Consider the following 21,538-nt stretch of genomic DNA (forward strand, 5'->3'; position numbering starts at 1 on the left):
AAACGAAAATTCTGTAATAATTTACTCACCCTTAAGTTGTTACAAACCTCTATAAATTTCTGTGTTATGCTGAACACAAATGAAGATGAAAATGTTATTAACGGATCTGGGGCACCATTCACTTCCATTGTATTATTTTTCCTTGTATAGTGGAATGCTGGTGGAATGAGTCCGATCAGCCACATCTCTTGCTACATTACAAAAACAACTAAAAACAAATCTTTTTGAAATATACTTGACAAATTGATGCTGATTGTAAAAACACCTCTTTATCTAAAAAAAACCTCTTTCTCTCTCAACAGGTATAATCTTGGATTTGTGAAAACTTGTAACTCGGTATAAGCAACTCTTGTATTATTGACTCCCTATGACAATACGCTTGATTGTTTCCTTATCTTTGTAAGCCGCTTTGGATAAAAGCGTCTGCTAAATGCCTAAATGTATAGAAGTCAATGGTACCTCAGATCTGCTTGGTTACAAACGTTTTTCAAAATATCTAAGAAATAACAAAGACATTTTGGAACTACTTGATAGCGAGCAAATGATGATTTTTCGGTGAACTATTCCTTTAAAACAATTCACTGGATGTTCATCTTTAGTTGCAAGAGCTGCCAAAACAAGCCGAAAATGTTTTGCAAGATGAGTCTGCTGAACTGTACACGTTCTTTCTTTGAACTGGTTATCATCAGTCACTCAAACTATCCTGGAAAAGCTAATATGTCTTTTAATAATGTCATTTGAACTATAGTTCCTGGTAAAGGCCATTATGCATTCGAGTATATCTCAAGTGCATCTGATTCTCCTAATGCTAAAATACTAATTTAGTGTTGATTCAGTCATGTTGTAGTGTTTTCTCAAAACAACCACGCATTCACATACTGTAAACATTAAAATTTCTCTTTTCCTTAAAAGGAAAGGTAATGCTGGATGCTTTCCTTAATATGTTTAGCCTTTCACAAAGAAAATGATGACATATATGGGGTATCTGAACCATTTAAACAATGCAGTGAGATTCTTTCATTAAAGGGTTTCCTGCTGTTATTTTCACCAGCCGACAGATCATGGGAAACGTTGTAAATATGAGCTGTCAAAATATTTGCTTGCTTTCATGCTGCTACGTTGGAAATGCATTCCAAGTATACAGTAAATATATCCAAACACACGTTAACCTCAGAAATGGGGATATCTCCAAATCTCTAGAGATTAGGACAGTTTTGCACTTTTTTTTCTGACAGTGCATACATAAATTATTATGTGTATTGCTGCATTGCTCGAAAAAATGTCATAATATGTCCTTCAGCTATGTTACTAGGGGAAGTACCCTTTACGGTCCTAATAGGTACCATGTGTCTTTGAGGTACTAAGATGACCTCTTTAGGTACAAAGATGTACTTTTTAAAGGGACATTCCACTTTTTTGGAAATATGCTAATTTTTTAGCTCCCCTAGAGTTAAACATTTGATTCTTACTATTTTAAAATCCATTCAGATCTCCCGGTCTGGTGATACCACTTTTAGCATAGCTTAGCACAATTCATTGAATCTGATTAGACCATTAGCATCGTGCTAAAAAATAACCAAATAGTTTCGATATTTTTCCTTTTACTTTTGTAGTTGCATCGTGTACTAAGAGTTTAATTTTCTAGGCAAATATTGCTAGGAACTATACTCTTAAACTGGCGTAATGAAGGACTTTGCTGATGTAACATAGCTCCAGCAGGCGTAGTGATATTAAGCAGCAGCCGAAAATAGTCCCTTGGTTACTTTCAATAGCAGGGCACTATTTTCGGGCAGTGCGTAATATCATTGCTGCAGCCATGTTACGGCAGCAAAGTCCTTGATCATTATGCCAGAATGAGAGTATAGTTCCTAGCCATATCTGCCTAGAAAATCGCAAACTTTAAATTTTCTGTCGGTCTTAGTACACGATGTAACTACAGAAGAGTCAAGTTTAAAAAAAAATCGAAACTCTTTGGTTATTTTATGCCCGATGCTAATGGTCTAATCAGATTCAATGGACTGTGCTAAGCTATGCTAAAAGTGCTAGCCCAGACCCGGAGATCAGCTAAATGGATTCTAGGGCTGTAACGATTTATTGTGCAAACCGCGTTTTCTCAATGAATGAATTTAAATGAATTACGGTGAAATGCCGCCACATCCAAAAGCCAGGTGGCGCAGTGGTGCTCTCGTGCAGAAACGCCAGTTGTGCCACAGAAGAAGTAGCGTTACAAACCCTATTCCAGGAAATTTCTACAGGAATATGTATATCGCTGTTCTTCAAATTGTATTTTCATGATAATAAAGGATATTTTGAATGACTTTGTTTAACGAGTGTTGCTTTTTCAAATGCACGTTATAACAGCTCAGACTCATAATGATTTTAGATTGATAACGGACTTTTTACTGACCAAAACGCCATAGTACACGCACAAGCTGCGCATGAAACAGAATCGCGATGCAGATTCAATTTTAGACAGGCCTTGGACACGCGATATATCGTTACAGCCCACTGGATTCCAAAACGGAAAGAATCAAATGTTTAACTCTAGGGGAGCTGGAAAATTAGCATATTTTCAAAAAAAAAGTGGAATGTCCCTTTAAAAGTGGTACAGCCTCAATGACATCTGGGGTGCATATTTTTCGTGCCATAAGTGGCACCTTGACACTTTTCGGTGTGTTGAAGAGTCTGTTTAGTACGGTTTTCTCATTCACTGTATTAATGTTGGCAAATCTTTATGCACTAATCATACAGCTTACTCTAAATAGCTTTACTCCAAATGAATTTTTGGCCTGGTTTTTCTTGAGGCTGTCTACTTTGAACAGACTGTAGTTCGCTCAATTTTAATCTAGCACATATTTCTGGTCCCCTCCCTCCTCTTCTTGAGACACAGATCTAATTACAGAAAGAGGATTCTTCCATTCACTTACAACCAAGCATCTAGATGGCGTGTCTTTATTATGTCCAAATCTGTCTATTATCATTTCTTTCCTACGACACATGATTTCACGAAGTATAGTTTAAGTTTTATACTAAACTGAATATTGATTAGTAAAAAGGATTTAACCCATTTCCATTCATAATAACATACAGTAGCTACCACCTACACCTCTGCTTTAAATAAATGGTATTGCTGACAGCTACCGTATACTAGTACCATATAAGGTGAAACCTATTCAATAATAATATTATTATATTATAAGATGACATACCAACACGTCTTTCCACAGTACCTAGTAACAATCATTTTTTGTTTCTATTGCTGCACGAGCAGGTGTAATACCTCGCATTCCTTAATTGGTGTGTGTGAACCGTTGCACGGCATGAGAGTTTGCAGCTACTCCGAAGTTTATTGTTGGTGAGTAAACATAAGAGAGATATCCCAATAAATGTCTGTCTGTCTTAACAATGACACTGCCGTTGCACCATATTTAGTCACTCCATCCAAATATTGTGCTGTTACCTTCTAAACACTGAATGCAGGCGAGATTCCAGGCGAGACCCCATTGTCCTTATATGGCACATGGATCTGCCTGTCTCTCTTATTCTCTCGCTCTACACCATTCCTCTATCTGTCTCCAAGCACTCCACCTCCTTCGCTTTCCGTCGCACGTTTGATGCTGACCAGTGACAGAGTCGCCGGTTTGCCTGCAGGCCATGTTTCGTCCTCCATCTCTCTGTTGGATCATTGCAAGGCCCTTTAAAGCATACCAGCAATGGTCCTATTCCCTGGAAACATGATTTAGTGAATGCCATTGGACGTTGTCCTTATATAGGAAGCTCCATTAGATAGCAAGGGCATGTTGTGGGAATAAGGAGGACGGAATGTGATGTGCGTAACGATAGCGGCCCCAAAAAGGATCTCTGGGGGATTCGCCTCTTCCAGATGAAGTGTATAGCATCTAATCTAGGGAATCTCCCTTGCTGTCTTTATCTTTTGCTTTTATACTGTATGTACTGTATTAGGGGTAACTACTTAAATAAGCAATATGATGCGATGAAGTAACATACATTTACTCATTAAAATAATGTAAGCAATTTCAACCTTTTTTTTATTACAACAATTCATCACTTGTCAAGAGTTAAAATGACAGCCAATTAGATTATACTTAAAAATTTAAGACAGCAACATTTGATTTTTTACAGTGTTGGCCTTTTTGGTAGGGTAAGGCGTTGGCACTACACAACCACTAAGTTTAGGATTGTTGGATCAAGACTGTAAATTTTAAAAACCTCTGATATATGCATATACACCAGTGACTGGGGTTAGTTGTCACACGGGAAAGCTGGTAATATCTTAACTACACAAATTCTTTCTTTATCAATGTGGCTTTTCAAATAAATGTGAAGTTTTTTATCTTTTCATAATAAAACTACACTGTCAAACACATATACAAGAGCTAAATATAGTTTACAGTATAATGAAAGTACATTTTAACCAAGAGACTCTGGACAAGTTGTTTTATGTTATGCATTTCATGACACACTATATCAATTTCAATATTTGTTGGGCACAGTAGTGATTAAATATAATTGATTTATATTTGTTTTACATTTTAAATTCTTCATAGACGTCTGTAGATTGTTATTTAGTGGCAGCCAGGTTCAGCTGTGATAGATGACCCCATAGTGTGACAACATGTCCCAATACCAAATTAAATTAAATGATAATCTACCTATATGCTCAAAAGCACAAATATCAATAAAATTTAGCATGGCTTATAAATAAGCTACAGTACAGACCAAAAGTTTGGACACACTTACTTATTCTTTATTAATACATTATTCCATATAACATAATAATAATAAACTCATCCAAACTACGGCATAACACAAATGCAACTTTGGAAATTATGTTGGTGACTAAAAGCATCCAAAATAAACCAAAACTCTGTTATATTTTATTATTTGAAGTGCAGTCACCCTTTTCCTAGAAATTGTTGAACCATATGCGTGTCATTTTTTAAAGAAGCTTGTTAAATTTTCAATTTAGGATGATTTTAAAGAGTATAAAAAAGAGTTCATATTTAATATGGGCTCTTATTGGCTGCTTTTTCTTCAATATTGAGTGTCATCTATTTCAAAAATAATATTTTTAAATAAAATTTAAGTTTTCTTATAACAAAATGAAACTGTTTGGCATAGGTATATTTTTGTCTACAAAAGTAATTTGAAGCATATTCAGCTTAAATGATTTTTAAGATCATAGTTAACATTTTAGTCAAGTGTGTCCTAACTTTTGGCCGGCACTGTATATAAAACTATACAACAAATGTTAAACCAAACCAATAAAAAAAACTATTGCTGAACCATGGTAACCACAAATTAACTATGGTTTAAACATGACCATGTCTTTTACAAATGAAAATAAAAACGTGGTTATTGCATTTTTAAAATAAAACCATGCATAATTTTCGTCAGAGAAGTTAATTCAAAGGAATTCAAACTTGTGTTTTTTTTAGCAGCTCACTTTCTTTTAACCGTTTCGTTACTGATTTTTTTAAGCATTTGCTCTTGTAGGATTTCGTCCAACGTGTGTTACTGTATTGAAATGGATGCTGCGCGTTTTCCTGTCGTTCACCTGTGGCGTCAAAACGCGCTGGCCAATCGCAGCGCGGTTAACTTCTGCCGCCCCGCCCCCTCCGTTCACAGCGCGTTTAAATGATGTTCTCAGTGTTTCAGTGTAATTTGGACTGTTCGTATTTGGAGTACCTCACAGTTGCAGGACTCTCCAAACCCTAACTTTCCAAATCCCAACGGCGAGATTTCATCTGCCTTGTGAGTATGCAATGATTTTTACATTATGCGCATAAAAATACTGTAGTTTATTACTTACAATAGTAAATTGTAGTTTACAGTTGTAGCTATATTATACTAATCGCTACGCTTATATAATGTATGCTACGTTATTTTGTATGAGAATTAATTGATAAACTGTAGTAAATATCCACAATGGCAAAGCACTGCAGTAGGCTATATACTTTTCATGTGGGTGTTTTTTCTTTTCAATAATTAATTATTACAGTTAACACAGTTGTTTTTTTCTGCATATGCATTGCTAACTGCTGCTTTTCGATATGTAAATAATCCGTGACTGTATGCGAGTAGATGATGGGCTGTCAACCGTGAAACGTCGCGTGGCTCACTTGTTGCTCATCACGAGAGAAGCTCACAGTGAACTTTTACTGCAGCTTGCTGTCAGAATTGAACTCTTTTGCTAAATGCGTTACAACTTATTGTTAACTTAGATATAGTATGCACTCATTCAATGTATGTTGTTGTTGTGCATAACATCACCATCATAACGTATCTTCAAAAAGTTATGAGCTCTGAAAGAATATACTGTAGCAGGACCTGTCCAACCGCTCGCAACGAAAGCTTGACTTCAGCAGAGTCTGTCATAGGAAATGGTTGGGGCAAGTGCGTTGAATGAGAAATGCATTGACAAACCAAAGAGTTTCCTGTTCTCCAAATATGGTTGTCAAATGCAGCAATTCTGTTGAAGGTTGTGGTGAGCTGTAGACACTGTCATCTGACAGTCCTTTCATTTCCCACTGGTGTGAAGACATGTACAAACAGCAAACCGCAGACGACGGTGTGATAAAGTTTGTCTGAAAATAGTGAATTTGATATTACATGTCATCATTGATCTATTGATGAATTGACCAATGATTTTGCAGGCTGACATACGGTTGAGATGACAATCTGACTATTACTGTGAGCCTGCATAGATCTCTCGTATAAACTATTCTGGTGTTGGAGAAGTCAAGAAGAGAGTAAAAAATGTTTTATAGTGAAGGTTAAAACAGAAGTTAGTCTATTTAACCAGGTGTGAAAGGAAGTTGTTAACAGTTGGATTTTACGTTTGCCTGTAGCTAACCTTAAACGATGACTTGAGATAGCCATGACTGCGTTTTTGACGTTTGCGGTTTACAGTTTTGTTCTTATCATTTTCTTTTTCACCCGCTTGATTCAACACAGATCTGAAATCAGCTGTTTGACTACTGCAAATAATTCTGTTTAATTTATGAACGCTGTCTCACAGTTTATTGTGCTTAATCTAGGAAGCAATTTACAATATTCATAAAATTGTCACGCCAACAGCTGGTCTTGTTATTCTTGCGTGCGCATTTATCATAATAAAAACTGTTAATAAAAGAAACTGAAATGACACAGCTGCTTATGAGGAAAGGAAAACCAGATGAGATGGAATGAGAAAAGGAGTGGAGGAAATTTTCACAGGACCAGGGGTCAAAAAAATCCATCCACACGACTCGTGGCCACATGATCTTCTGGGCTTTAGGCCCACTTGACCCTGAGCCAATGAGGATCCTCATAAAAGCTACCTTGATAATAAAATGAATAAAGTTTTCACTTTGTTTGCTTTAAACCTAGCATTAGGTCAAAAAAGGATGAACTGAACCTATCGTGTTGTAAACTATTAAAATGTGTCCCTCTCTGACCCAACGCTGGGTTTTTAGGGTGTTGGACAGCCCGTTTGTGTTTTATTGTAAGTTAAATTGTCATTCAAATTAAAACAGAGACTGATGGGTTAAAATGAAATGGTTTGATGCAAAAAAGGACACAGGAAGTTCCCTCTTTTAATTAACTTTGTTTATCTTGGAAAAACGTTGTTTGTTTGCTGCCCCCAAGCATTTAAAGGGCGTTTAAATGACCCTTTTCCCTCTGTTGTGTTTTTCGGTGGGCGATTTTCGGACAAAAGAATGTGGCTTTTAGACTGTTAGCATCATAAAATGTCTGTTTTTTATAACCATCTGTATAGTATGCATCATACTTTGTAAAGAAAAAGGTCACTGTGAGGTTTGACTTAACAGAATTATATTACATCCTGGCTATCAGCAGGCTCGTTCCTCTGTGTCATTTGTAAGCATAAGTTTTGTGCTTGATATACATTTTAGTCTTTAATGTGATGCTCGCTGCCGGACAGTTTTGTTGCTGAGAACTAAATATTTTTACATTTTTTGTAAGTGACTCCATAATGTAGCTTCTTGTAAACATTACACAGGTCAAAGCTTTTTCACTTACTGTATTGTACTTATTATTGCATAGGGCTGCATGTCCCGTGCAATTGTACAATCAGTAACTAATTAAGCTGAATGACTTCATAAAGATGTCACTTTTGTGTTGTTTCTCAAAAATTGCTTTGGTTGCAAATACTCCACGGGTGCACCTGCCGCTTGACACATTTACTGTACAGAATAGACTTGTTTAAACTTCCCTTTATCAACCCAGCAGAGGAAGAGAGAAGGGTGGGGAAAAGTTTTAGGAAAATTAGACCCCCACCAACCCCTGACCGTCCCTTCCTAATGTTATCGTTTTGGAGTAAACTGCAAGTCCAGCTGGAGGCATACTATTCCCTATAAGGGCTTTGTTTGGAAGTTCACTTGCTTCTGCTGTTTAGGTCGACAGATCGTCTACTGGCTTAAAGGCAACCTTATATGGTCATTGCAGCACGGGACCATTGCAGCTGACCTACCAAATTACCCCCCAAAAAACGGCGTTATTGATTATTACATGATAATATTAGTTTTGCAAATGGAGATACGTTCAGAGGACTTGTTAAAAAAAAAACTTTCTTGAATTTCTCTGCGTGTTTGTCTGTTTATCTTAGTTAATAGGGGATGATTGGGGTGTCCCGTGTGACCTATGCAGTTCTTGTTTGGGGAAAAGGTTGTTTGGACTAACTTTGCACGAGTTACATTAAATGTTAGTGTATGACACCACCAGAAATCTTTCATAAAATATATTTTCTCCTAGGATAAAATATACAAAAACAGGCATTAGGCACTGGATGTTAAATTTTGTGCCATTTAGATAAGTTGTTGTAACTTATATATTTCACGAAACCCATTAGCTGCAAACTGATCTGGAGACTTTTTAACTTGGTCAGTGTTTGAATATCAAGGTTGTGGTAACACTTTGTTGCATGTACTTATTATAGTAATAACCGTAAATTATCAATAATTATTTAACCCTAAACCAAATCCTATATATATATATATATATAGTACGTTGTCAATTAATATTACTCATATATTTCAATGCATATTTGCAATGTTAAAGGAGGACACCCTAAAATAATCTGTAATCGAATATTGTTTTCCTCTCACATTTGCAGTTGTCTCAACCCAACATCAAGATGACGAAAAAAGGCTTGTCCGAAGATGAGAAATTTCTGTTCCTGGACAAAGACTTTGTTAACAGCCCCGTCGCCCAGGCAGATTGGACCGCCAAAAAGCTGGTATGGGTCCCTTCCGAGAAACACGGGTTTGAGGCGGCCAGCATCAAAGAGGAGCACGGCGATGAGGTCCTGGTCGAGTTGGCGGACAACGCAAAGAAAATCACAGTCAACAAAGATGACATCCAGAAGATGAACCCACCAAAATTCAGCAAGGTGGAGGATATGGCAGAGCTCACCTGCCTGAATGAAGCCTCTGTGTTACATAACCTGAGGGAGAGATACTTCTCCGGCCTCATCTATGTGAGTACATTACTGTAATAACATTATTCAATTACTTACGATGACATTTACAGAGAACGATACAGTATATAGACAGGTTCAGCATTAACAACATAAACAAACAGCTTTCGTGGAACGCGTAACTTCCGATAAACTCCACAAAGAATCTATAACAGCAGAGTCCTTTTAGAGTACGGTAGTTAATTTTTGATAACAAGCAAAATAAACAACAAGTAGATAAGTTACGCTAAAGCGTATCATAAACTACACTGAGCTAACGTTACCGTGTAAAACGTTTACTATATAATGTATATAATGTTAACCACAGATCGGCTACCAAACCTCCCTTTACATAGCGGTGATCCATAATTGCCCCTCATCTTTAGGAAACCGAAACATTTGTTATTTTCGCTGAAGTATTTGTTCCAGTGTTCAGTTATAGCCACTAGTCAGATATTAAATAAACAGAGACCAGCAGTTAAGTTCCACTCAGATGCGTAACCGCAACAACGCACGTGTGTCCGATATGACGTCTATTTACCAATATATAGGAGCTGTTTACTGCTTGTTTCAAATTATTATGTCATGAAATCCTAGAAGTCCCGAGAATTTTAATTCTGTTGTCATTAGCTATGTTTCCATCAAAAGTTGCAAATTAAACTTAATGCGCAAAACTGGAATATCGCATAAAATATACGTGAATAAATCATCGAAAAGCACAAATGGATCACTTCCTTATTAACTGCCGCCAAATGATAAATGATAAATAGAATTTGCTGCAGTTGGATAAGCCACTGTGGGCTTTATTTAATCTATAATAAATGACTTGCATATTAGAGCATGCAGACGAAATGCAATAAACGCATTAATGTCATTTTACATTCGAAGACGGTAAAAGCCTGCTGTCGCGTCAATTCACATTACTTTTTAGATGCGAATTAATATTATTCTGTAAATGTGTTTCCATCGCAGTTCACGCACATGTTTTGTTATCAGATAAGAAATGTATCCGACTCAGTTAAGCGCATATGTTTTTATGCGCATTTAAAAAAAAGTATAATGCGATACCCCAAAATGCGCATATAAATAGGTGGATAGAAACATGCCTATTGCACTGTAGAAAGTGAAAAGTTGGATCAACTTAAAAAAAAACGTATATGTTTAAGTGAAAATGTAAGTTAAGAAAACTAAAAAAAATTAGGTGTTTCCAATTGAAGTAACTTTTTAAGTTGATCCAACTTACAGTTTGTGACCTAATTTAAAATAGTCACATAGTGATGCACATTTCATCTGCTGTTTTAAAACAATCATCCAATGTCCAATAGTGAAATAAAATGCTTTTATCTACTGATACCGATTATAGGCCGATTTATAGTATTACATGAACTGTGCTTAAGAATGAGAAACTACGATCATTGAGGATTATATAACTTCCACCGGCCTACCACTATACTGTTTTGGTAACAAACCATAAATTTTTTGTCCGAAGATGCAAATAGTCAAGAGAGTTGTTTAAAGTTTTGGGAACAGAAGTCTTCCATGTGGAACGAGTGTGACAGAGCTTTGAAATATTAAGCACTAATGTGTATAGCTTCAGAGCTAGACCCCTCAGAAACACTGTATTATAGTACAGTATGTTACTACAGTATATTTAAACTTTTCTGCTGTTATTTATGGATTCATACCATAACGCTTTAAACATATAGCATGCTGTAAAATTAAAATTTGTTGTGTTTTTCCAGACATACTCCGGGCTGTTTTGTGTGGTGATAAATCCCTATAAAATGCTTCCGATCTACTCTGAGAAGATCATTGAAATGTACAAAGGCAAAAAGCGCCACGAGGTCCCTCCGCATATCTACTCCATCTCGGACAACGCGTACAGGAACATGATGCAAGGTGATGCTTTAAGAAGTTGTTTGGCTTTGTCTTTGATACTTTAAACTCAATCCCAAAATAATTCTGTATCCAGGAAACCTTTTTTGTTACGCAAATAGAAATATGACTTCCAATAGGTGCTCATATAGCTTGTTTGACTGAGCATTGAGCTGTGAACACAAAGGTTGTGGGTTTGAATCCCAGGTAACACAAATATTGATAAATAATTGTATACATTCGTAAGTATCTTTGGTTTAAAGCATCTGCCAAATGCATAAATGTTATGATAAGAATGAGCTTTGTACATTTAATTTGTGTTTGTTTACTTGGTGTGACAGTGCTAGCAACAGCTAGTCTTAACAAGTCAGTGGTGTGGCGTGTGCATTTGTATGCATGTGTCAACAGGTCACACATCTAATGGCATCTTGAATACTTGTAAAAAGCTGATCTAGGTAACAGGAACTTAAGCTTGAAGCACCCACATGCTACTATAGAGCTGTCTACAACAAGCCATAGTGCTAGAGACCAATATTTTACACCTAATGTAGGTTTGGCAGCTTGCTGCATATTAATGAGCAGCTGTCAGCAGTTTTCACACATAGGGTTTTGTTGTTTTACAATGACTGACTTTAAACCTCCTACAACAACAGGGACTTTCAACTCTTATATTTGTATGGACGGCCAGTGTAGAAAACCAAAATTTCCCTGTTCCTCAGGGGTAATTGTAGTTATTAATGTGACATTTATGGATTTGGTGGACACTTCCAAGAGAACCCATGACCTGGGCATTGCTAGTGCCATGCTCTACTAGTTGAGCAACAGGCATCCGGTCACACTACAGGAACATTCACTAGACTTAACATATGATACACACTGTAACAAAAGCCAAAAATACATTGTATGGGTCAAAATTATAGATTTTTCTTTTATGACAAAAATCATTAGGATATTAACTCTTTCCTGCCAGCATTTTTCATGAGTTTTTTACAAAAGTTTAATGCCTCCCAGAAAATGTCTTCTTTAAATATATGAACATACAATATATTAAATTAAAAAACAGACCCTCTGCTTAAAAAAAAAAAGTTTCATCCTACCTTCATTAGTTTTTTCAATTTTGAGCAAAAAGCTGAGATAATTCCATTTTTGTAAAGGACTTTTCGAATACCCCCCCTTGACGCCGGCCCTGTGTGAAACTCTGAGTTTTCGGTTACAGAACAGCTGATTTGAGTTAGTTCAATTGACTCTAAGTAGGTTGACTCTGAGTTAAGCGTGCAAAACTACTTTGAAAAGCCATCATCAATGGAGCTCAGATATAGCGATTCACCATGGCAACAGCACGTAAAAAAGAGTTCTAAATCATTTTACTACTAAAACTAAAAGCGTTGCTGCAATTGTACAGCAACTACTAGCATATATTTTAAAGAAAAAAGTTGTGGTTGGAAATTGCTAGTCTAGTAAATGCGTACATTTCATTTTTCATCACGGTTAAAATATCAGAAGTAAAAAAAACTAAGGAGGACTGTACATTATCACACCTTATATTACACCTTCATTTTCATGCAGAAGCAATCCTATGGACAAAAAGAAGATGACAGCAGCTCAGCTAAAAATAAAAATAGGCTTAAGACATATAATATTAAAGGCTACAAACTTTACAAATGTTTGTCATGTATAAAACTGAAATGTGCCAAGCCGGTATTCGAATTCAGGTCGCCAACAGTACGTCTGCCCTGCTCATTGTGAACAGCACTACCCACTAGACCAGCGGCTCGGATGAGCAGATTCATAAGAAATATAAATGCAACTGTTCAGATCTACCTGTAAGAGCACAGCCACAAAGGCTGATATTAGTCACTTAAGGATATTTATATATCTAAAATGACTGCAAAGAAAAATAATACCGTTTACTTAAATGCAAAATAAATCCACTCAGGTCTCAAAATCCTCTCGCGACATAAATGTAACTTCCTACAAATGAATGCAACATCATCATCTACAAAAGCATATGCGATTTTAGTCACTTATAGATGGTTTCTTCACCTAAGTATATCAAATTGGCTTTACTAGTCATTTCAATATACTGTTTAAATTTTTGGTTTAAATTTAAATGTAATTCATAAAATATATAAAGCACTAAGGTAAAATTATTCGCACTGGCAATTTGATTATAACTTAAAGACAGCTAAAAAATATTTTACAGTTTACGTAATAAAATATGCAACTAACAAGATTAAACACCGCTACTCCTTTAAAATGGGGAGGAGACCACAAGAAACTCTGAGTTAACAGGATAAAACCTGCTCCCGACCAGGTTAGGTTTACAGAGTAAGTTACTCTGGAAATAGACTCTGTGTATAAGTTACCTTCTGAAACAGGCTTGACCTACCCCACTGTCTCGAATTTAACCTACCTTGAACAGAAAACTTGGAGTTTCCCTCATTTCGGGGTTAACATACTCAGAGTTTTCACTTAACCACCTTTCTGAAACGGGCCCCAGGTATCTACACCAGACAAAATATTTAGGATCCAGCCAGAAAATATAAATTACACAGCAGAGCTGTTAATAGAAAATTAGCGTTTAACAGTCTACTGTCAGTCAAGAGGTCAATCGATTAAAGAAGAGCAGATGCAGGAGACAAAGTTTTTGATGGTAAATAGAAAACAGAGTTTTATTGACCATTCTCAGTTGCATATGTCTCAATGTTCAAACTTCGTCTAACCAGCATGAATTCAACATGTAATGTTTATACCAGAAATGCTTAACAGCAACATCCCATAAACCTTGGGCTTCCATAAACATTCTCCTTATCTATCTCTCTTTACACAGACAGGACAGCTCATGAAACTTCACAAATATGAGACTGAACAAATATAAAATATAGAAATATAATAAATGAATAAACAATAATTTCATGATAAAAATTTGATAATAATAATAGTATTGAATAATTAAACAATCATATGGATAACTAATGATTATGTAAATAAATAATTGGGAATAAACTAAAGAACACAAAAATAAAAACATTCTGAACGTCTTAGGTAGGATCCATCAGTGATGACCATTTTTTATATGTGATCGTGTGGGTTTCACATGGGAATTCAAATGAATTTCACACAACAATGTTCCAAAAACATGAAATAAAATGCATGTGACTTTTCTGTAAGGGAAAGCGTAATATTCTGTTTAATTAAAAGTTTAACCAGTATTTTTTGTATGCATGGTATTAAGTATTTTCTATAATTTATGGTACTATACAATCTGCAGCTTATAACGGTATATAAATGCTGCACAGCTAAATTATTTATTTAGCTAGTATAATTCAATACTTGCATCTTTTTGTCAAATGCTGTGGCTAAGGTACCGAGTTTTTCTATCAGTGTGTTTAGATTTGGTTTCCTGCGTCCCGATTGCCACGGTCTGTGCCTTAATTAGGAAGAAACATGGAAACTGACCTCATGTTGTGTGTGGAAACCTGCCCAGCTTAAGTCATATCCAAAATGAGCTATTGTGTTTACAACAGTGGACTGTTCTACACTATAGTACATAAGCAGAATAGGTTAACTCACATTATGCTGATTAGCTGGTTGGGCACTGGTCCAGCGTTCAGAATCCTAGATAAAAGCCAAAGTCCATAATAAATGTGAAGTTCACTGACATAGAGTCTCACCTCAGCTATTATTGTAAGGTTTAATAAAGGAAACCTTAAATGGAGCCAAGATCACATCAGAAGGGTTCCAGGATCTAATTTTAGCATTGTGAATCAATGATTGTCCCGTTGTTGAATTGTAAAGAGAGTAGAGTTCGTTTTTCTTCTAAGCGAATCAAATTACAGCATTGCCAACCAAATGTTTTTGGATTATCTGTATTCATGAATGTGGTAATGACATCGGTATTCTTCAGTCATACTTTATGCTCATAGTTTAAATGGCAGGAACACTCTGGTCTTAACAGCACTACATGTGGTCGATGAATGTCAATGCATGTCTCAAAATAAAAGACATTGTGTGATGTCTTAAAGTGCATCTCTTTATATAGTCATTGTAATACACAATCTTCTCTCTTTACAGACCGAGAGGACCAGTCTATTCTTTGCACGTGAGTTTTATTTATCTTATTTTGCATCTCCACTCACTACTACTACTACTACATCTACTTATAGTTGAATCTAATCTAGACATTTTCCAAAAAAAATTTACAGCGACCAAATATTAACACAAATCATAGTTAATTTATATAGAAATATTTACTGTATAACGAACACACATAAGTCAACATTCTTGCTGGGATCATAAGCTGGTTCAGATGTTTCTCAGCAGTGGGAACAATTCAAATGAACCCTAAGGGTCAAGTCCCCTCAGTGTCGCCCTACTCACAGGAAATGTGCCCCATGTCTTGATGATAAATCCAGATTAACTTGCATGCTGGCTTTTTTGTGTTTGTTTGTTTGTTTTTGGGATTTACTGTTAGTATTGGGCTTTAAATGTGAGTGTCTGATGAGTTTCTCGGGGGCCATTTACACAACAACGTTTTAACCAAATCCGGAAAGTTTGTTTACGCAACAACAACGTCTTGGGGTCCTGTAAACGCAAACTTTTGAAGAAGGGTTTTAAAGGGCAAGTTTTCCAAAAATAATGCCTTGTCATCTTGGTGTAAACTATATAAACGGGACTCTGTTATAACTGTGACATCATGCACACGTGTTTATTCATAACCAGGGGGCCGGGGCTCACTAGAGGCTTCGACAACTTTTCAAGGGGGCTTCAAGATGACTTAAAATATTTAAAATAAGGCATAACAAGCATAAATATATGCTAAAACAACTAAAAATTAATTGGTAAGTGTATTTTATTGTGTAGAAATTGTGAGCGGGGGCCTTCAAATATTGTGTGTTTTCACTAATCCAGGTATCGTCATGTGTATGTGAAATTTTTCAAAAATGCAAAGAAAAAACTTTTCCGTTTTTTACAACATTGTTTTCGTGTAACCATAGCCTGAGGTTCCACATAAAACAGCGTTTTCAGTCGTTTTTACGGATCCAAGTATCCTTGTGTGTATGTGAATTTTTTCAAAAAAGCGAAGGAAAAACTTTTCTGTTTTTACAACATAGTTATCGTGTAACCATAGCATGAGGCTCCACATAAAACAGCGTTTTTAGTCGTTTTCACTGATCCAAGTATCGTCATGTGTATGTGAAATTTTTTAAAAAATGCGAAGGAAAAACTTTTCTATTTTTACAACATTAACCATAGCCTGAGACTCCACATAAAACATTGTTTTTACTGATCCAAGTATCATGTAAAATTTTTCAAAAATGCGAAAGGAAAAACTTCCGTTTTATACAACGTTGTTGTGTAACCATAGCTTGAGGCTCCACATAAAACAGCATTTTTATTCGTTTTCACTGATCCAAGTATCGTCATGTGTATGTGAAATTTTTCAAAAATGCGAAGGAATTTTTTTTCCGTTTTTACAACATTAATCATAGCCTGAGGCTCCACATGAAACAGTGTTTTTAGTGGTTTTCACTGATCCAAGTTTCGTTGTATATATGTGAAACTTTTCAAAAATGCAAAGGAAAAACTTTTCCATTTTTTACAACATTGTTGACGTGTAAACATAGCCTGAGGCTCCACATAAAACAGGTTTTTCAGTCGTTTTTACGGATCCAAGTATCCTTGTGTTTATGTGAATTTTTTCAAAAAAGCGAAGGAAAAACTTTTCTGTTTTTACAACACAGTTGTCATGTAACCATAGCATGAGGCTCCACATAAAACAGCGTTTTTAGTCGTTTCACTGATCCAAGTATCGTCATGTGTATGTGAAATTTTTTAAAAAATGCGAAGGAAAAAGTTTCTATTTTTACAACAGTAACCATAGCCTGAGACTCCACATAAAACATTGTTTTTACTGATCCAAGTATCATGTAAAATTTTTCAAAAATGTGAAGGAAAAACTTCCGTTTTATACAACGTTGTTGTGTAACCATAGCCTGAGGCTCCACATAAAACAGCATTTTTATTCGTTTTCACTGATCCAAGTATCGTCATGTGTATGTGAAATTTTTTTAAAAATGCGAAGGAAAAACTTTTCTATTTTTACAACATTAACCATAGCCTGAGACTCCACATAAAACATTGTTTTTACTGATCCAAGTATCATGTAAAATTTTTCAAAAATGCGAAAGGAAAAACTTCCGTTTTATACAACGTTGTTGTGTAACCATAGCTTGAGGCTCCACATAAAACAGCATTTTTATTCGTTTTCACTGATCCAAGTATCGTCAAGTGTATGTGAAATTTTTCAAAAATGCGAAGGAATTTTTTTTTCCGTTTTTACAACATTAATCATAGCCTGAGGCTCCACATGAAACAGTGTTTTTAGTGGTTTTCACTGATCCAAGTTTCGTTGTATATATGTGAAACTTTTCAAAAATGCAAAGGAAAAACTTTTCCATTTTTTACAACATTGTTGACGTGTAAACATAGCCTGAGGCTCCACATAAAACAGGTTTTTCAGTCGTTTTTACGGATCCAAGTATCCTTGTGTGTATGTGAATTTTTTCAAAAAAGCGAAGGAAAAACTTTTCTGTTTTTACAACACAGTTGTCATGTAACCATAGCATGAGGCTCCACATAAAACAGCGTTTTTAGTCGTTTCACTGATCCAAGTATCGTCATGTGTATGTGAAATTTTTTTAAAAATGCGAAGGAAAAAGTTTCTATTTTTACAACAGTAACCATAGCCTGAGACTCCACATAAAACATTGTTTTTACTGATCCAAGTATCATGTAAAATTTTTCAAAAATGTGAAGGAAAAACTTCCGTTTTATACAACGTTGTTGTGTAACCATAGCCTGAGGCTCCACATAAAACAGCATTTTAATTCGTTTTCACTGATCCAAGTATCGTCATGTGTATGTGAAATTTTTTTCTAAAATGCGAAGGAAAAACTTTTCCGTTTTTACAACATTAATCATAGCCTGAGGCTCCACATGAAACAGTGTTTTTAGTGGTTTTCACTGATCCAAGTTTCGTCGTGTGTATGTGAAATTTTTCAAAAATGCAAAGGAAAAACGTTTCCATTTTTTATAACATTGTTGACGTGTAAACATAGCCTGAGGCTTCACATAAAACAGCGTTTTAGTTGTTTTTTCTGATCCAAGTATCGTTGTGTGTATGTGAAATTTATTTAAAAAAATGAAAAGGAAAAACATTTCCATTTTTTTACAACATCATTGTCATGTACCACCAACAAATCCAGAAATAGCTGTTATTGCATTTTAAAAAATAAAGATATATAACATGGCCCTTTACATGCAACATCACTTGTTTCACACAGTGGCGTAGTTTCCGGGAGTATGGTAACCCACTAAGAATCAAAAATAGCAATTACAACCCTCCCACTATTTTTACAACGAATAATGAAAACATATGACCCAGTCTGTGAAAACACAGCTAAAGTCATTTTTAGTGATTTACTGTTTTCTACATCAAATCATTCTACATAATGTAAAGAAAGATTCTGTGAAAATATAACCTTGATATATTTAATATTGCCTGAGTAAGATCATGTTAAAGATCGAAATCAATGACTGAAGTCAAACTTTGATTCTTCTAAACTCATCATTAGTTTTTATATAGACATATATACTTATATATATAGTTGACAACGTACCAATGTTAAAACTAGAGCTACGCCCTTGGTTTCACACCAAAAGAAGCTGTAAAATATGCGGATGCTAAAGTCATGTTATTGCTGCTCTGTGTCAGAATGGCTTGTACAGTACCAGCAGACACTGTTTGTAAACTTCCTGTTAATGTGGAGAAGGGAAATGGATGCAGTTTAAATAGCTTAGGGGCGCCTATTGTACAGAATTCTCTAATGACATCAGAGACCGTTTCCACATGGCTCTGCCCAACTCTCCCATGAAATGTTTTTGAAGTTGCCCCAGAGCAACCTGGTTTTTTTTGGTAATGAACTGTTTGGATTATGAGTAACCACCCGCAAAGAATGACAGGACGTTAAACTCCTGGGTATTTTAAAGCACTCGTCTGAAGCTGTTAGTCTTTGAAAAGTCCCGCACCCCACATGTGTTTTCTAATAACTCCTAATGCAGTGTATGGGGCCAGACCAATACTTGCATCACTCTTAGATCATATCGCTGGCACGATCGTTCAGAATTTTACAGTACATGATATCAAAAATGGTCAAAACTGCGTTATCTACAAACATTTTAGGTAATAAAATGGCTTTATAAGTATTAAATAAACTAATCTGAGGGCATTTCGATTCTGCCAAAGAACCAGCCCTGAGGCGGCAGCAGGGCTTTATGGATCCCAGACACAGTTTTCCTAATATGGAAATGTTGGTGTGTCAGCGTGAAGTTTGGGATCTGTCATACAGTATCTCTCTCATCACAGACGGCTAACAGCACGCAGTACAGTTTTTAACCCTTGTAAAGAAAACAACCCACATAGTCAGAAAGAATTTATTTATAATACAGATTTATCACTTAATACTGTACAATCATAATGAGCGAGTTATTAAGAATGTTTAATAATACAAAAATATTTAACATTTGCATCCTGATTTAGCATATTTTCAAACACTGTTTAATTTGTTTAAATAAAAAAAAATGTTACATACATTTTTTATGTATATATAAAATTTGCAATGAAAAATATACAGTGAATATAGGTGGTATGAAAATTAACACAACTGCAAGTGCTCCTATAGAAATGTTGGGTAACACTTTTTGGTAACACTTTATTTTACGGTGTCTTTATTACACATGTTACATGTAATTATTATAGTAATAACAGTTAATTATGCATAATTACATGCAACTAATCCTAAACCAAACCCTATTCCTAGCCCTAGCCCTACAGTAAGTACATGTTGTTGATGATTATTACTTGGTACTTAAATATATAATTACAATGTAACCCACTTTTTTACAGTGTCTTTCTTACACATTACATGTAATTACTATAGAAAAAACATTGCACATGCATACTATAATTACATGCAGCTAACCCTAAACCAAACATTTTAGTAAGTAAATGTTGTTAATCATTATTACTCAGTACTTAAATTAAAATTGCAAAAAGTTTAATTCAGTTTAATTCAATTTTATTTATATAGCGCTTTTCACAATTAATATTTTTTTTAAAGCAGATTTACATTAATAAAAGCAGGGGAAACACAGAAAAATTGATAGACAAGATAAGTAGCAAAATACAGCGGCTGAGATTAAACTGAACAAGCGAGCGTAGTAATATGTAACCTATAGAAGCCAAAGTCGGCTGACTCCCAGGGGTGGAAAAAACCCTAGGACAAAAAGCCCAATGGAAAAAGTAAAAGGAAAAAAACTCTTGAAATATATATATATATATATATATATATATATATATATATATATATATATATATATATATATATATATATATATATATATATATATATATATTAGGGCTGTGAAAATAACGCATTAATTCGATTCATTAATCTGAGAAAAAATAACGCGTTAAAAAAAATAACGCAGATTAATCCATTCCGTATTGAACCTGGATACATTCTAGCCACCATTTGACTGTAAAATAAAGGAGGTAGACGAGAACGCTCTGGTGGTGACTGGATCATTGACTGGAACATTTATAAAAAACGGCCTGATGGAAGTGATGATAAAAATAAAGTATGCAACGTCTGCAGCAAAGAATTTGCATATCATAGAGTTCGTCCACTCTAAAGTACCACATCATACAAAGCACATGGATTAAAGTTCTCCGTCGTTACACGGATTTCCGTCAATTGCAAAATTATTAAATTAACTTTTCATAAATACGACGTGTATTCAGCTTTTTAAGTGGGATGTGATCAAAGCCTGGAGTGGAGCAAAATCACGTTCCTCTCTCCACTGTAAGCTTTCTGTAATCACTAGGCACCGGATCCACTCCGGGTTTTCTGGCTGTAGCGCGTAAGATGAGGTAAAACTTTATTTCAGCTAGCATGGACATACATATAATGCAGGAAGGCTCCGAAGTTTTGGAGATCGATAAAGGTGTAAAAGACCAATGGAGATTGACTTGGCTTAGCGGAATGATGAAGATTGGGATCAGAAAACCAAATATAGCACAGTATAGGTGTCCTGTATTTTGTGGGTAAACGATTTCTCTCG

The 21,538-nt window shown here is 35.4% G+C and overlaps 1 protein-coding gene across 2 annotated transcripts in view; it reads left to right on the forward strand.

Annotated features, from left to right (window-relative positions):
- Window positions 1–5,622: 5,622 nt before the first annotated feature.
- myh11a (myosin, heavy chain 11a, smooth muscle) overlaps window positions 5,623–21,538 on the forward strand; it is a 41,360-nt gene continuing 25,444 nt past the window's right edge. For both annotated transcript variants that reach the window (XM_055213970.2, XM_073870763.1), the window contains exons 1-4: window positions 5,623–5,775; window positions 9,137–9,499; window positions 11,221–11,377; window positions 15,428–15,455. In XM_055213970.2, the coding sequence (XP_055069945.2) occupies window positions 9,158–9,499; window positions 11,221–11,377; window positions 15,428–15,455 (527 nt within the window). In that variant the 5' untranslated portion in view covers window positions 5,623–5,775; window positions 9,137–9,157. The remainder of the gene's footprint in view (window positions 5,776–9,136; window positions 9,500–11,220; window positions 11,378–15,427; window positions 15,456–21,538) is intronic.

Source organism: Misgurnus anguillicaudatus, chromosome 8 (assembly GCF_027580225.2).
Source record: "Misgurnus anguillicaudatus chromosome 8, ASM2758022v2, whole genome shotgun sequence".
Lineage (NCBI taxonomy): Eukaryota > Metazoa > Chordata > Actinopteri > Cypriniformes > Cobitidae > Misgurnus > Misgurnus anguillicaudatus.